The 16,635-nt window shown below is 46.3% G+C and overlaps 1 protein-coding gene across 1 annotated transcript in view; it reads right to left on the reverse strand.

Annotated features, from left to right (window-relative positions):
- grin3bb (glutamate receptor, ionotropic, N-methyl-D-aspartate 3Bb) overlaps positions 1-16,629 on the reverse strand; it is a 19,107-nt gene extending 2,478 nt beyond the window's left edge. Inside the window, exons 1-6 of the mRNA XM_008406531.2 lie at positions 16,101-16,629; positions 9,545-10,176; positions 3,479-4,571; positions 1,786-1,931; positions 1,523-1,638; positions 955-1,106 (exon numbers count right to left, since the gene is read on the reverse strand). Of these exons, the coding sequence (XP_008404753.1) occupies positions 955-1,106; positions 1,523-1,638; positions 1,786-1,931; positions 3,479-4,571; positions 9,545-10,176; positions 16,101-16,598 (2,637 nt within the window). The 5' untranslated portion in view covers positions 16,599-16,629. The remainder of the gene's footprint in view (positions 1-954; positions 1,107-1,522; positions 1,639-1,785; positions 1,932-3,478; positions 4,572-9,544; positions 10,177-16,100) is intronic.
- Positions 16,630-16,635: the final 6 nt, after the last annotated feature.

Consider the following 16,635-nt stretch of genomic DNA (forward strand, 5'->3'; position numbering starts at 1 on the left):
CCACGCAGTCGGACACTGAACGCACCACGCAGTCGGACACTGAACGCACCACGCAGTCGGACACTGAACGCACCACAGGTAAACAAAAATGTGTTTATTTGGATCCCCATTAGCTGTCTCCATGACAACGGCTACTCTTCCTTAAATCCACATTATAAATAATAATTTACTACAAAAGCAGTTGGAACCATAAACAGTTTTAAGAAAATAAATTTATAATATGCTAGTTTTCAAACTTAACACGTCTTGATTGAAATAGCCTAATTAATCAGATTAATAACTTATTCTGCCCTGTTGACCTTTATGTTGCCTGTAGTTACAGCAGATTGTTTGATAATAACTTATTCTGCACTTTGTCTGAGTGGAAACAATCAGAAGCTCCAGCTTCACACTGATCTGTGAAAAGCCGTAAAACATCCTGAGTTCAGGAGAATCTCTGCTTCCACTTTATTTAGATAATGGGGACAACTGGTGTTTGATCTTGGAAACAAATTGCAGGGAGTTTCTAACTTTAAGAGGGTCAGAGAGACCGCTGCTGGTTGGATGAGCAGAGATACGCCTTATTTGAATAAATTAAAGACAAGAATACGCCTTCACTATAAAACTTTCTACACAGGAGGAACAAATCAGATTTGCTCTAGCAATTCTCCAAAGACGTCTTTGCTTTTCTTTCCTTCTTCTTCTTTTCCATCTGTCTCAGGTAATGAATGTATGTCTCTGTTGTTCTGCAGTTTCTGGTGTGATTTCATACGTTGTCTTCTTTTGGATTAAACTCTAATTCTGTCTACACTCATTGTTGTTTTCTGTGTGGCTTCACTTCCTGGGATCCGTGAGAGGAAGATTGACCCAGAGATTTTCTTAAAGTATATTATAACCTAAAATCTTCTTCAACAACAGACATGTCATCCAGACACTGGGTTCTGCTGGGTTCTGCTGGGTTCTGCTCAGACTGACCTCGGTCACGGCGAACACTCGGTTCCCACAGGGAACCACCTTGTACCACTTGTCGTGCAGCAGGTCCATGTAGCCGTCGGATTTGTACCTGCTGATGAACTCGGACAGGTTGGAGCTCAGCGGAGAGTTCTGGGGGAGTCCGATGCCGTAACCTGTCGGAGACAGACGGAAATGTTTGTTTCCATGGTTATTTTGAGACTTTTAATGAACTGATTCTACAGTAGAACATGAGTTGAACGAACAGATTCTTCAGTTCGTTTTATTGGTTCATTTGAGACTGAAAATGAATGTGATGACAGCAACTTGGCAAAGATAAAATTCCATAAAATAAATGGAAATAAAACTCGGTGGACATGAGTTCTGGACCACATGTGGCAGCTCCTGTCCTCCAGTGTGCTGCGCCTCTGCTTCAACACAACCAGTCCAAAAGTCTGTCCATCAGCAGGAGAACCTGCCTGGACACTGAGGACATTCAGTCATTTGATTGAGGCATTATGGACAAGGGACGCGCCTAGAAGACGCAGGATTGTCTCCCACAGAGACAGGACCAGGAAACTGAGACACTGACCTTCGATGGCGAAGGGTTTCCCAACCGTTGCCAGTTTACAGTCGGCATCAATGGAAACTTCATAGTCCAGCAGGGCCTTGTCCATGATGAAGGCATCGAGCTGAGGAGGATCTGTCCTTCAGGACAGAGGGACATGGTTAGTCCATGTTACCATGGAGACTGATCATTAGAAGTCGGTCGGAGCACCAGAAGCAGACAGAGGAGGTTCCATCTCATGTGCAACAGAACCTCAGATCTGTCAGAACCGGACTCTGCACTCTTACTTTAGGGTTGCGACTCCTTCAGGCGTTGTCGGTTCGTTGAAGCGCCGCATGTACTCGTGCATTTCTGGGAAGCTCTTCTTCATGTAGTCTTCAGCGCTGCTCTCTCTCACCGTCCCAAAGCGGAAGCCCTTCGATGGATGGTGCAGCTGGACACCAACGAAGAAGAAATGAGAAGAAATCTGCTGTTTAATGTCTGCTGACTTTGAACTGACCTTTTTGAGTAACACAACATACCAGGGGAAGGAAAAACATTAACAAACAACCAGAACCAGAGTACCTGGAGAGAACCTGATCATCCACCGGGAGAACATGCAGACGGACCGAAGCGCTGAATCTAAGCCAGGACCTCCTTCCTGCTAGGCAACATGTGCTAGCTTCAAAGCTGGACTTTCCCTCTTGTTTCCTGAAGATATTTCACCTTTTGGATGAGAGGCTGACATAACTTATTCTCTTCTCTAGTCCAGTTGCTTTCTAAGGTACTTGATCTCTTGAGATTGTGATGTCATGGATGACTGAGAGTCTACAAACTCACCCAGAAACTTTTATTCCGAAGCCATCAGATCTAGAAACATCTAATCTGATGTTTCTAGATCTGTCATCCAGACAGATTTCAGCTATTCCAGTTGATCCGAGTTATAAATCAACGCATCAAATTCAGATAAAGATTTAAATGAGTTTAAAAGTTTCTGTCAAAGTAAACCCAGCAGAGAACTGAGTCGTTGACCTGCAGCATTCACTCCTAAAGGACCAGAAGGGGGCGACAGCAGACAATCACTAGCGTTGAGTCGTTGACTGCAGCAATCCTGCAGGTTAGATGTTCTCAGGTCGGCCCCCCTTCTAGGTCATTGAATTACAATAGTTTCATTCATAACTTCTCTGAGCTCCTGACTGCAGAGGAAGGAGCCTGATGTCTACAGGATCTTCCTCTCATTCTACTGCTAGAACCAGCAGCCTGGTACTGAAGGGTTCTGTTGGGAACATATGGACCCATCAGGTCTCTATGGAGCGGAAGGCTTTAGTAAAGATAGTAAAGAGTTACAGTAGTCAAGACCTGAAGCAACAAATGCATGGATCATCTCTCCTGGACAGGAGGTTTCTAATGGTGACATTAATCCTAAGGAAGGCAGTGTTCCCATCATGAGTCACTACTTCTCTAAGAGTCAGGGTGAACCAGTTTCTGTTGCCTCTCTCAGGTCTGTTTCTACCGAAGTCTGATGAAGACAGAAATTGAACAAAAGTTGATCGGAGTCCCTTTCAAAAGGCTGAAAAGCAAGCGCCATGGCACAGTCCTCAACTCGCTCCGGGAAGGTTTGAGGAGACAGAGAATGTTGAGCTGCAGAACTTCAGCCTCTGTACATTAAAAGATAAAAGCTCATCTCACACAGATGGACGTCCAATTAAAGCCCTCTGAGCTCCCAGCAGCGCCGGCTGCACAAACACCCAGCAGTGTGTTTCATGCTTCAGTCAGCTGCGGAATTAAAAAGTAATTAGAGCAGAGCAGGTGATCCACAGAGCAAACTGAATCTGCTGTTCTTCCACTGAACAGATAACAAGTCTGCAGATCCGAGTGAAATGATCAGATCAGCTTCCTGATCAAACAATCAGCCCAGTCCAGTCTCTTCTGCTGGTTCTGATTCTGCCCTGCACCTTTCCTCTGCTCCAGGCTCACAGTAGCATGAAGCTGCTCTCTCACCTTGGCATCGTGGATCCCAGAGACCTCCTCAAAGGTCTTCTCCCCCACCATGACGGCTGCCAGGTTGGCGGTGTAGCTGGACAGCACCAGTAGGCAGAAGATGGCCCACAGGTTCATCAGGAAGCGGCCGGTCCAGCACTTTGGCGTCTTGGACGACACTGTTCGCCCAAACAGGATGGCGTAGCACAGATTCAGAGCCGAGGAGTAGGAGAACACTCTGACCCTGTTGCGACCATGAGGCGTCATCCCAAACGGACTCTTCCACTCGTACAGGGTGAGGAAGAGCGCTGTGATGTGGAGCGCCAGGAAGATGCCCACCCACATGGACCAGTGCAGGGGCCACATGAAGGCTCCGATGGGGGCCGCCGTGTCCTTGCTCCGCACCAGGATGCCCAGGCTTGTGGAGAAGAAGGGCGAGGTGAAATCGATGACACGGCTGCGGGCGGAGTTGATGCTGAAGGAAGTGACGGCCATGTCTGCCAGGCCGCTCAGCAGGTCGCCCACCAGCCCCGTCCAACGACCGCCCTTCCACGCTCCGTACTTTCCGTCTCCGACGATGTAGAGGTCAAAGTGGAAGTCCAGGTCCTCAGCCAGCTTCTCCAGCAGGTCGATGCAGTAACCATAGCAACACTTCCTGTACTCCAGAGGCAGCGAGCTGCCGTTCCCAGCTGCCACCTCCAGGAAGTAGCGCTCCAGAGTCTCTGAGCTGTTGGTGCTGGCGTCCAGGCAGAACTGGCCGGCGGGGCAGCTGCTATCATCGTCCACGTCCCGCGTGAACACAAAGGGATGCTCCACCAGGGTCACCACCCGGACCCGCATCCCCTCCACGGGCGTCCCGGGCCTCCAGCGGCCCCCACTCCTTCCGCTCGACCCCTCAGCCCGACGCCGGGGTTTGGGCCCCCGCCAGACCTCCTGGTCCTCCACCTGTAGCTGGCCGTCCTCCCAGCTGCCCACCGTCACCCAGGCCGGCTGGCCCAGCGCATCCCGCCACAGGCTCCAGATGTGGAACCGCTGCGAAGTCAGAACCAGAGAGCGGTTCTGGTCAACGCCAACTGGACCCGTTAGTCCAGAGAAGGAGGTGTTGGCCAGGAACCTGCAGGAAAAGAAAAACAGCTGAAAATCCAGCAGACTCAGACCAGCAGCAAGGAAAGATCCAGCCTCCTTTAAAAAGCAGATGAAAGCAGTTTGTTAGCATATCAGGACATGTTATGAATTATATTATTAATGCTGCCGAACGCCTCAGGGTTGAACGCTGAACTCTACTTCATGACATTTTGTTGGCAGTAACAGTCATTGAGGATATGAGGCTCTCCAGAGTGACGCATGTAAAAATACCTCTGCAGAAATAATAATATTTACATTTTCATGAGTTTCAATTGTTGATTAATTCACAGCAACTTTTGATAGAACTTTAAAAACAAACTGATTCTTCCTGCTGATCCAGTTATCAACCACAGCATCAAGCTCCGATCATTATTCACATCACTCCTCCTGACCAGCAGGGGGCAACAGAGGTAAGGAAAAACTCCACTTTAGCAGGAAGGAACCTCCAGCAGAACCAGAACCAGAACTGGGCTCAGTACCAACAGAGCAAACAGGAAGTAAACCAGGTCTTAACTTCTAGTTTCAAACTATATGAACAAAACATTTGAATCGGTCGACCACTCAGTGCTGGGAAACCAAGTCAGATTTTATCAGCTGAGTCGGATTTTTTCTTTAAAGCTGCAGCCAACCTAGTGTCCGTATTTCAGTGGTTGCCATGGCAAATTGGAATCAGGCTCCATTGATGATGACTTTTCACTTCAGAATAAAACATCCCAACCAAAACCTCATATATTAATAAGAACAGACCAAGAAAGCAATGCTTTGCGAAATAACAATTTCACATTCAAAGAGAATAGAAATAAAGATTTCTTCACCAAGATTTCACTTTCAAATTTATGTTGTTCATTCCAACGTTGGACACTTAAAGAAACGACACCAAAAAAGATAAAGGAAGAAATAAAAATGATTAGCTTTTGTTGATGGAACAAATCCATCAACAGCCCAACCATTTTCTGTTAGCTTCTAAAGCTAAAGCGGCGTTAGCCTAACAGTAGTCTACAGACTACTGTTAGGCTAACGGTAGTCTGTAGACTAACGTTAGGCTAACGGTAGTCTGTAGACTAACGTTAGGCTAACGGTAGTCTGTAGACTAACGTTAGGCTAACGGTAGTCTGTGGAGCACCGACAGCGTCTCGGTGTCTGAAGTCTTGTTTTCCATTTGGTTAATGAAGCTCGACATTAAATGGATCCACGACTAGTTACAAAGATGGACCTAATTTGGGAAATATTTATTTTAGATGTAAAAAAACAGTAATAATACTGTACGTTATGTAGTTTTATAAACTTTAATAAAATATTTTCACAGGAATGTCACCATGTTGGTCACGCTGCAATGCATTCTGGGTAAATGATGCGTAACTTCCAACTGACTGCTCCAGCCAAAACAGTGATGAGTGTTAAGCTGCTGCGCTTCAGATCTTACGCAACAGCTGAATCTCCCCACTGGACTGGAACCGAATCACATTAACCTGTTACTGAGAGCAACTGGAAAGTGTGGCAGGATGCCCTTGTGAAGCTCGGGTAACTGTTGTGCTGTTCGTGGCTGTTCTCTAATAATCAGACCACATTTAGTTTGTTGCTGCAGCAAGTTCAAGATAACCCACATCTGCATCTGAAGCAACTGAGTCAGTGAAGTAGCTACATGCTAGTGAGACTTGAAGAAATGCGGCCATGTCTTCAAGTTGTCATCCCTCCCCGTAATAGCTGTAGGTTAGCCGATATTATCACATTTAAGCTTTGATCGATGTTGTTCCCACATATTTTATAGCCTAAAGCTCTGACAAAAGCCGGTTAGCGTCAGGGTAACGTTTAAACAAATGGAAGTTCCGGCTTGCGGCGGAAGTCACGCCCATAACTCAAAGCATCATGGGGCGTAGGAATAAGGTGGATAACTGTCCGGTTCGGCAACATCTGTTACTGGTGATGATTTCACATTTAGTACCGGTGATCAAGCTTTGTTAGCATCTCCAGTAGTAATAAATCTGTTAGCGCTGCTTGTCTTTTTCTCCCACCGTCTGTCGCGTTGTGTTTGGTTCAGCATCAGCTGAACCGGTTCGGTGGTATGCTAACAGCCATACCACCGAACCAGACCTCTAGAGAAGGACGTCGCTGCAGCAAACAGGAAGGGGCGGGACGGACCAGTCAGCCTCTTACCTTATTTGGAAATGGGACCATTGCACTCCGGAAGTGAAGGGGGCGCTATTTCCTATATTATCCGCGGCCTCCCGTTTTAATTTTCTTTTGAAATCTGTGATGTAGCTTCATCTTTAGGAAGGAGTTTCTCTCTCAGCATGTATTTCAACTTCTCTCTTTTATTTACTTCAGCGAAGCTCAGTTTTTAACAATTTCCGTTGCTTTCGGTGAACTTTTAAATCTGCTCATTTTAAGCATCTTTTCGGGCCTGCAGTGCTACTGCCTCTAGTGGCGTGGGGTGGTAGCACAACTAATATAAATACAYTACTAAGTCAGAATACCAAAGTCTTTATTATTTATTATTAATTCTGGCATAACTGGAACCACAAAAGATAAAATCCCTCACAAAACACCAAACCTTTTAATTTTCTTAAGGAAGTAGAGCTAATTAAATGACATAAAACCTGAAAGTGGTTCCAGTTTCACTCGATGGCCAACCTGTTGAAACTATGGCACATTTTAAATACCTTGGATTATTCCTGGACAGTCAGATCAACTTTGCTGAAAACACTGATTACATTTTTAAGAAACGTCAACCTATCTTTTAAAAAGACCCAGTGATATAACAAGTGCAACTTGTGCAAAACCTCTAGTTAGTTAGACGTAACATTAGCTAACATTACCTCTAGTTAAGTAATGTTAACAATTTAACAATGAGTTAAAATGTTAAAACCTAAAAAAATTAACTTAAGTTTTAAGTCATCTCAGGTTTTAACTTTTCATCTCCGGCTGGTTTGGTGACATGAGCTGCTGACTAACAGACAAACTTTTAAGAATATTTGGAATAGCAGCAGAAATAGCAGGTAAATAGTGTTGAAACCAAAAACATCTCTGTCTAAACTGTTTAGATCATCCATCCTCTTTATTCCTCAGTTTGAGCTCCTGAAGGCGTCACTGTTTCCTCTGGTTAATATAGAACATCTATTAGACGTCATTCACTGACAGTGCAATAATTATTCTGAGCCAAACTAAATGATAACATTTATCTTTAGCATGCTAAGTGTTTACTTGATGCACTAATTGTTTATATTATGATTCTATTAATTAATTTTATTGTTTTAGTCAAATAAAAACTTCCACCTCGAAGACTAAATAGTTTAATCATATTTTTCCCATATATTGGACTCTACCAACAAAACAAAAATGTGGATTATTGCTTGTTTAACAATCCTGGTTATTCGTCTGTGAACCTAATTAATTTGTTCATTATTGACTTTTGCTCAATTAAATTTCTTATGTATATTTTGTATATGGTATTTTTATTGTTGTTGATAATGTTGTTTTTCATGTCTGATTTCTTTTCTTCCTCCTATAAGTGATGGAGATATATAGATATTATTTATAATGTATAAAGGTGTTGTTTATGTCACCTAATTAGCTTTACATCCTGAAGAAAAATGTGGTATTTTAGAAGATAATTTGTCTTTCATGTTGCCAGTAATAGCGAAATTAATAGTAAATAGTAAAGATTTTGTGGTATTCTCCTTTAGTGACATAATTATATTAGTTGTGCTACCACCCCACGCCACTAGAGGCAGTAGCAGGCCCGAAAAGATGCGACTAGAAGCAGATTTAAAAGTACACAGAAAGCTACGGAACTTGTTATAGGGGAAACTATCGGGAGTTTTTCTAACGAGTTGCCGGGAGACATGGCTCTCTCTCGGCGTACCGAACCTGGAGCTCCCGGCCAGCTGCCAGCTGGGAGGGGAGCCGGACAGGTCCGAAAACGTCGGAGCAATATTGTAATTAAGTGATTTATTGATTAGCCGAGCAGATATTTCAGATTTATACATCTACATTCTCGCCTAAAAACATTGTAAAAATAATTTCGTGTAATTTTAAGTGTAATACAGCAAAAATAATTTTGCCACCATTGCTGCTTTTCTGAACACCCGCTTTAAAGGATGCAGACCCTAAATTTGGACACAGCTGTTTTCTGTTCGACTCCCTCTAGTGGTCTGGAGCACTTCCGGTTTTCAGCACTTTTTTGTTTGCATCTTTTCTTTTGTTTGCTGCATTTCATTTGTGCGCGTGTCTTTTTTTTGTTTGCATGTTTTCTCTGTTGCTGCGCATTTGCACCTGTTGGCCACCGTATGTTAGCATCTCAAAGAGCGTCCAGCATAGGCATAATACGTATAAGAGTAGACCCCGCATTGGCTGCTCCCGAGCAGGAAATATGGCGGCCATCTTGGAGAGGTCGTCCTCCTACTTTGCTCAACCAAAACAGCAGAAGATGCCTCAGCACTGAGGATATTGTTGTTCTGATCGATGGACTATTAATGTGAGGCTCCACAGACAACATTTCACAAGTAAGATGGACATATTATTGTGTATATATTGTCATTATAACTTTACTGTATTTATGTCCACCGGTGAGATACCAGCTAATATTAGCTACAGTGTTTGGTGTAATACGGGTTCAGCTGCTATGAAGGATAACTGAGATTCTGTAAATCTAAAATAATTAATTATTCTCTAACATTGACTTAGATTATCTGACACAAGAGTCTATATTAGAAATGAAACAATGTAACAGATATTATAAATTAAACATTTTTATGAGTAAAAACCCTTGTTTGCATTTTATGGGATAAAAATTTTTTTTTGTGAAAATTGATGGTTTTTAAGGAAAAGAAAAACTTAATCGATAGATGAAAAAATGAAAAAGTTTGGATGATGCATTTACAGAGAAACTGGACCTGTTAGGAAACCCAGTGGGGTCCATCTGCAATAACCCTGACCTCTGACCCCTGACGGATGGTGTCTCACCTGGACAGGTACCGCCCTGCTGTTGGTGCCTCTGCTGTGTCGTAGCAGCTCACCGTGTTCTGGACCAGAGCCAGGTCTGGTCTCACCACGGTCGCCGCGGCGACAGCTCTGGTGATCAGCTGCAGGGCGTCTCTGATGTAGAAGTCGAGCGGCTTCCGGTCCACCTCTCCGTAGGCCAGCAGGCCGAGCGGCAGGCCAAAGGTGTGCAGCACGTCGGGACTGAGTGGCTGGCCCAGAACCCAGTGGACCCGGGGTAGAGTCAGCCCGAGGTCCTGGGCGCTGCGCAGCACCGCCGCCGCGCACTCAGGGTCCGCTCCGAACAGCAGCACCGCCGCAGGCGGGGGCTGGTTCCGTCTGAAATGTCGGGACAGGAAGTCGTGGATCTGAGTGTCGTCATGGGCCGACTGGGTCAGGTTCAGCAGCTCCTGCAGGTGCCAGGTGACTGCGCCCGATCCGTCCCAAGGACCAGAGGTCTGCGAGTCCAGGAACCGCAGGAGGCCACCCGCCTCCTCCCAGCCTCGGCACAGAACCACCGTCCCCTCCCTCCAACCGGACCGCCGCAGAACCGCCAGCAACAGATCAGACAGAACAGATTCTGGAACCCCTGTCACCATCTGCAGGTGGAATCGGTTCTGTGGAGACCAGAAGCAGCAGGAGAAAGTTAGGCCTCATTGGAAATGGGTCAGTAATATCCACAAAACTGTTTCAGATGTTCTGTTCAGATCTGGACCAATCCTGGACACCGAGACCCAAACTGGGCTGATTAATCTGAGAACACAGTGGAACCAAAACCATTCAAAGTTCCACCAACTAATAAAGATGGCAGCACCTTGATGTCATTGCGACTCCACCGCTAAGCTGCAGGTGAGTCTTCAACAACCAGAACCAGCAGTACTAACGGGTTCCCTGGTTCTTCACACCGACCAAGTGAGATTTATGCAGGCAGGAGCTCTGGAGATGGAGGAACCTCAGCACAGGTCTGGATCTGACCTTTCCTGACCCCAAACATTGTGATTGACGTGGAGCTGAGCGGAGGATGGGGCTGTTGGAGGCATGACCAGCAGCCAGGGGTCAGACTGGAATGATGCGGTCAGCTGAAAGGCTGGACCAACTAATGTCCTAGTGAAACTTCAGCAGAACCCTTAACCTCCACGTGACCCAGACTGTCGGTGATAAGTGGAGAGTCTGGAGCGTCGCTGGCCTCCACTGGATGTAGGCAGAGATCAGAGCGTGAAAACAGAACATGTCATGTTTTACACACAAGTCAGGATGTTTATAACATGAAAGTTATAAATATATGCAAACTTTCTACCTGCTGTGAACAAGTTTTTCTGTCGACAGTAACAAACTACAAAGCACATAAATACACCTAAATGGTTCTCCATTCAGAGTAGGACCATTGGCCCATCAGAACCGGAACCAGAACTTTTGGTTCTGCAATATTTCAAGAAATGCCGACTCGTGGTTTATGGTCCTAATGGACCCGCAGATCTCCATGGCTTCATTAGCCTTCATGTGCTGAGGGATCATATTGTCATATGTTGGACAGAAAGTTCCTGATGTCTGACCCGGAGCGCCAGAACCCACCATACTCACTCCACAGCGCTTCACCAGAACCAAACCCAGGAGAACAACGCAGAACTTCTGCTTAGAAAGAATGAAGGCATGTACAGGACAATATTTGGTTTGGTTCTGTTTCATGGATCCAGCCAAGTAATAGTAATATGTTCTGACAGAACCCGGTTCTGATCACAGGACCCTTTAAAGGCTCGTGGTTCTGACAGAACCCGGTTCTGATCACAGGACCCTTTAAAGGCTCGTGGTTCTGACAGAACCTGGGTTCAACAGCTGCACGTTCTACCCGAAGCCCGACCTGAACTCCAGCAGGACCGGTTCTGACCCATCATGTAACGTAGGAAACATCACACATCTGCCTGTCTCTGTTGCCATGGTGACGTAGGACAGCTCTTCCATCACTGTGACAACGTTCTGACATTTTCCTTTGACCTGAATAAACTCACAGAAGCTCATCAGACCGTCTTTGTGATGTCACTTCCTGTCTGTGTCACTCTGGACTCGGATTAAAACCCAACCCGATTGGTCCGTAAAGGAAACTGGACACATTCCCAGCTGGGATTCTATCCCAGATGTAACTCAGTGTTTAGTCTGACTGATACCAGAACTGGTCCACATTCAGCCCAAACAGAACACTGAGCCTACAGACCTACAGACACCGGACCGGACCAGACCGGACCAGACCGGACCGGACCGGACCTGTAGGTCAACGTCGGTAAAAAAGTCGATTCAACTGGACAGCCATTTGTAATCCACTGGGGGGCCCAGAAAAGGTTTGGGACCCACTGGGGAAAAGGTTTGGGACCCAGTGGGGAAAAGATTTGGGACCCACTGGGGAAAAGGTTTGGGACCCAGTGGGGAAAAGGTTTGGGACCCAGTGGGGAAAAGGTTTGGGAAACCCTCTCGTCCTGTTGCATCAGAGTCGATTCCTCAGAGAACCAGTTGCTTTTCCTGCTGCAGCTCCATGATGGTGACAGTTAAGGTGTTACAGCAACAGTAACTATGGCAACAGCAGTCTTCATGGATCTGGTGAGTTCAGGTGAAATCAGGAGCAAACGGACCTGAAGATGAAACTCGCTTTGTTATTCAGACTTTCTGTATTAATCAGATTCTCCAGCTTCGCTTCGGTGAAACTGAAGCTTTGACACGTTTCATCTGCTGCTGACGTCACAGCTGCGGGCGCCGCGCGAGCTGTAATCTCCAAATGACGCAGAATGGGACTGAATTTATTACTATCATCACTGCATTCAGTCCTCTGATTGAATGTGTGTGTGTGCGTGTGTGTGTGTGTGCGTGTGTGTGTGTGTGTGCGCGCGCGCGTGTGTGTGTGTGTGTGTGTTTGATCTGTGTGTGTGTGTTTACTCCAGTCAGTTGGGATCAGTTTGATCAGCTGTGTTTTCTGCCGAACCCTCGGCTCGTCATGAACTCATTAAATCTGCTATCTGGTTTCAGTTCCCAACCAGCAGCCATGGAGGTCCAAGATGGCTCAAATAAAGTCTGAGGAGAAACTTCAGATTCAGTCGGGTTCAGCTCGGTTCTGCTTACTGAAGCCACAGAACCGAGCCAACTGGAGGTTCTGGGACCGTCGGGTCCAAATGGCTCAGCTGGAGGTTCTGAGGCTCAGAGAGCTGATTGGAGCCTGTCTTAATAAAATGGGTCGGAACCGACCACCAATGGTTCTCTGTTCGGTACCAGGGTTCTGGTTCTGGTTCTGACCCACTGAGCTCTACTCTGACAGAGGCCAAGTTTAACCAGAGAACAGAGTCTCATCCCGCCAGTACCGACTGAAGGTCTGAACTGGACCCTCTCAGGTGAGGTCAAACCGAGTTGACATTTTGAAAGTGTTTCCTGTCAGGACAGGAAGCAGGAAGACGCTGTTCTCCAGCAGTCAGAGGTTCAATTCAGAACTGAAGATCCCGTCAGGATCGAGTCGCAGGACTAAAAATGTTTCGTTGAGTTTATTCAGGGGCGCCGCCAGGAATTTTTCACATATTACCTCTCATACCATCCTGTCACAACATAATGACAATGAAAAAAATATATTTTTATAAAAGTGACATAATGCAGCTTTAATTTCACTCAGGAGAAAACAGATCTGGGGGGACGTGGGTTAGAGCTGCTGCTGACTGACTCATCTGTTGTTAAGTGGTTAAATGTACAAGGGACAAGTTAAATATATGAATATCTTGGTAAATTATTTCCTTAATTCATTAAATGCTAGTGAAATGGAGGCAAACAGTCTGTAGCTAAGCTAACTATGCTAAATGGTTGATGATCTCAGTCTACTCACCTCTTGGAGAAAAACTGGGTTACAAATCGACACTTTAACCTTTTTCTCTGTCTATTTCTTGAAAAGCCAACTTTATAAGTTTTCTAGGCAGCTTAGCAACAGCCAGTCGTTCTTGTCTTGAACTGACTGCTGCTGAAAACGTCACCGCTAAGCAGGAACGAACCATTTCATGCAGATCCAGGGGGGTTCAGGGCAAATGTAGATGTGTGTTTTGGTCTGGGAGGGGCAACATTTGATTTTTACTGCTAAAAACAATTTTAGAAAACACAATATGATTCATTCTGTAATTGACAGGGACCCATTTTTTATTTTTTTATTTCTATGAACAATAAATAAATAAATAAATTGTGGAGGGCCCCCTGCTGGTCAGGGCCCCTAGAATTGTCATCACCCCCCCCCCATAACGCGCCCCTGAGTTTATTTATTGACTCGGTCTGAGTGTTTGTCTCTACGTTGCCGGTTTTCTCTAGTAAACTATTATTATTATTAATGTGTGTCATCTTCCGGGCCCGGCCCTGATCCGGTTCCAGGTTGTGACCCAGTTCTGGTTCTGCTGTGCGCTGACAGAGGAATGTCTGAGGAATCCTGCGGGGATTTAATGAGATTGTTCCGGAGTGGAAATGAAAATCCCTACAGAGTTAATCCCATCACCACACTCAGGCTTTTATTCTGAAAAACCACAGGAAGTGATTCACCCCCATCATTTAACTGGTTCCATGTGAAAAAGTTTTCACACCTTGAGCTCAGTCTCTAACATTCCTGTAGACGACCTTTGACCCTCTCTGAACTGGGAGAACAACCTGCTGAAGGTCAGGCTGTAACATCTCAGTAGGATTTAAATCAAGACTTTGACTAGGCCACTCGTAAAACTGATTTATTTTAATTTTCCCACCCTGCTGCTGCGTTTCCATCTCCACCAGAACCCGGCCGAGCTCCGGGTCCATAATTGATGGTTCTGCGAACTGATGGGTTCTGAGGCAGTTAGTTACTGTTCCAGTCGGACGGGGGTCAGCCTGGACTGGTACCAGTCTGGACTGGTACCAGTCCAGACTGGTACCAGTCCGACATGAAGAACTGGGATCTCATGGGAGAGGTCAGAGGTCACATGTGGGGTTCTGCAAGGCTCTATCCTAGGACCCCTCTGATTCAATATTTACATGGTCCCACTCAGGGCCGGCCCAAGGCAAAGCAAACTTTGGACCGCTGGGCCCCTAAGTGGAACTGAGCTTTTATTTTTTGTTTAGTGATGATTTCCATGTGATAATATTAAGAAAAACACACAACTTCATTATAAAGTTCAGATTTTTTTTACAATAATATATTTGATGATGTATGCAGAAATATTTGTTACATAAAGCAAAACATCAAAACAAATTGCTCATGGGGCCCCCCTGGTGGCCGCGGTTGGTATCGCACATCATGGTCATATGAGCTGCTGAGCTCACAAACCTCCAAAACTCCGGTGGAAGAAAAGTTATCAAAATGTCACAAAAACACTTATCCTTCAGGAAGAGAGAACAGAAGGAGCAAGAACAAAAAGAAGTCAACATAAAGGTTTTTTTTAATGAACAGGCGTAACTTCCTGAAGGACGGATGGGCCCCACCAACAGACTGGACCTACAGACAACCAGTTACACCCTAGTTTTAAAGTGTTGGTAAAGTTTATCAGGAAGATTTGAGGAGCTGCTAATAGAAACATAGCCTGGTAGCAACATGAACGGTTCAGTTCAACAGCCAAACATTTAAGCTACAATATTCTTATTTGTGAGAAACTGAGTTTTAACTTTAAATGAGTCGATTCTCCTGGTTGGTCTGAAATGTTTCTGAGATTATTTTGGCTTCAAAACGGCGTGTTTGATCAAATTTGATAATAATAATTTAAACTTCTCGATGTTATTGCAAAACGTTTTTCCATTAAGCTGCATTAACAAATCAATGAGCTGCAGGTGGTGACATGACTGGTACTGGTACCGGTACTGGTCCACATTCTCAGATGAGAAAGACTCAAATTACATTTTAACTATTGTAATTACACCTAAGAGAAATTAATTTAGGAATGTCATTAATTTGACCGACACCAATTTCTTTGTCTGAAATGTTGCTAAATAGAAAGTCACTGAGTGGAAACAGTGAATATTGTTAAGCATTCAGATCTGATGGTGGCCCGTCAGATCGGATCAGGGTCAGATCAGCCGAACCCCCAAGTTAAGAAGATGGCTGCCAATATGATGCGTGCATAAAAGGTACAATGTCAACATCCTAATACGTGGATCAGGTGAGTGAATCACCTGATCATCTGAGGGGCCCCAAAACCAGACTCTGTTCTGGGCCCCATGGAGGCTTGGGCCGGCCCTGCTACCCCATAAGATTGGTTACCATGACGATGCGGATGATACACAGCTCTACATTATGACGTCACCAGGTGACCTTTGAACCCATCCGATCACCGAACAGATGCTACGAACAGATGAATGTGTTCAAACTCTTTCAGGCTGAAAATGAAGCTTCAAAGTTCGGTTCGGTTCGGTTCAGAATCTTTAATCAACAGACGGAGAGCACGCACGTGCGCGCGGCAGCCCGCGTCCCTCATTCGGAACCAGGTCAAGGTCACAGCGGAAGAGCCGAACCTCTACCGGAGGAGGGACGGAACATGTGGGCGTGCACGCGCCCAGGTAAACATGCGCGGCTTACCTGTGTGCGCAACGGCTCCGCGTGCTCGATGAGGCTGATGACGGGCACGCGCAGCGCGGCGGCCAGCAGATCCACCTGCAGCAGCTCCTCGCGGCTCTGCGGGAAGGCGAGCGCGGCGGAAACTCCGCGCTCCAGCACGCGCTGGCACGCGCACCGGATGAGGGACTCCGGGTCCGCGGCGGCCAGCTGCCGGGACACCAGCTCCACGCTCAGGTTGTAGGGCAGGAAGTTCACCCGCTCGGGGTCCGGATCCTGGTCCCAGTTCCGGTCCTGGGTCAGAGCGGCCGCCGTGCGGCTCAGCGCCGCCTGGACCTGGAGACGAGCCTCCCGTTGCGCCGGCAGGAGCGCACCGACGCGCACTGCGTGTCCGATCTGCGCCAGGAGGTGGCAGGGCTGCGGGTGGAGGTGGCACCCCGGACCCAAGAGAAGCTGCACGACCAGGAAGGTTCGGAGAGTTCGGAAAGTCCGGAACCAGGACAACGTAGAGGTGAGAGACATCCTGCCGCGCCGTCAGCATCGCTCTGCCGCTCCCGCC

Source organism: Poecilia reticulata, linkage group LG4 (assembly GCF_000633615.1).
Source record: "Poecilia reticulata strain Guanapo linkage group LG4, Guppy_female_1.0+MT, whole genome shotgun sequence".
Taxonomy (NCBI): Eukaryota; Metazoa; Chordata; class Actinopteri; order Cyprinodontiformes; family Poeciliidae; genus Poecilia; species Poecilia reticulata.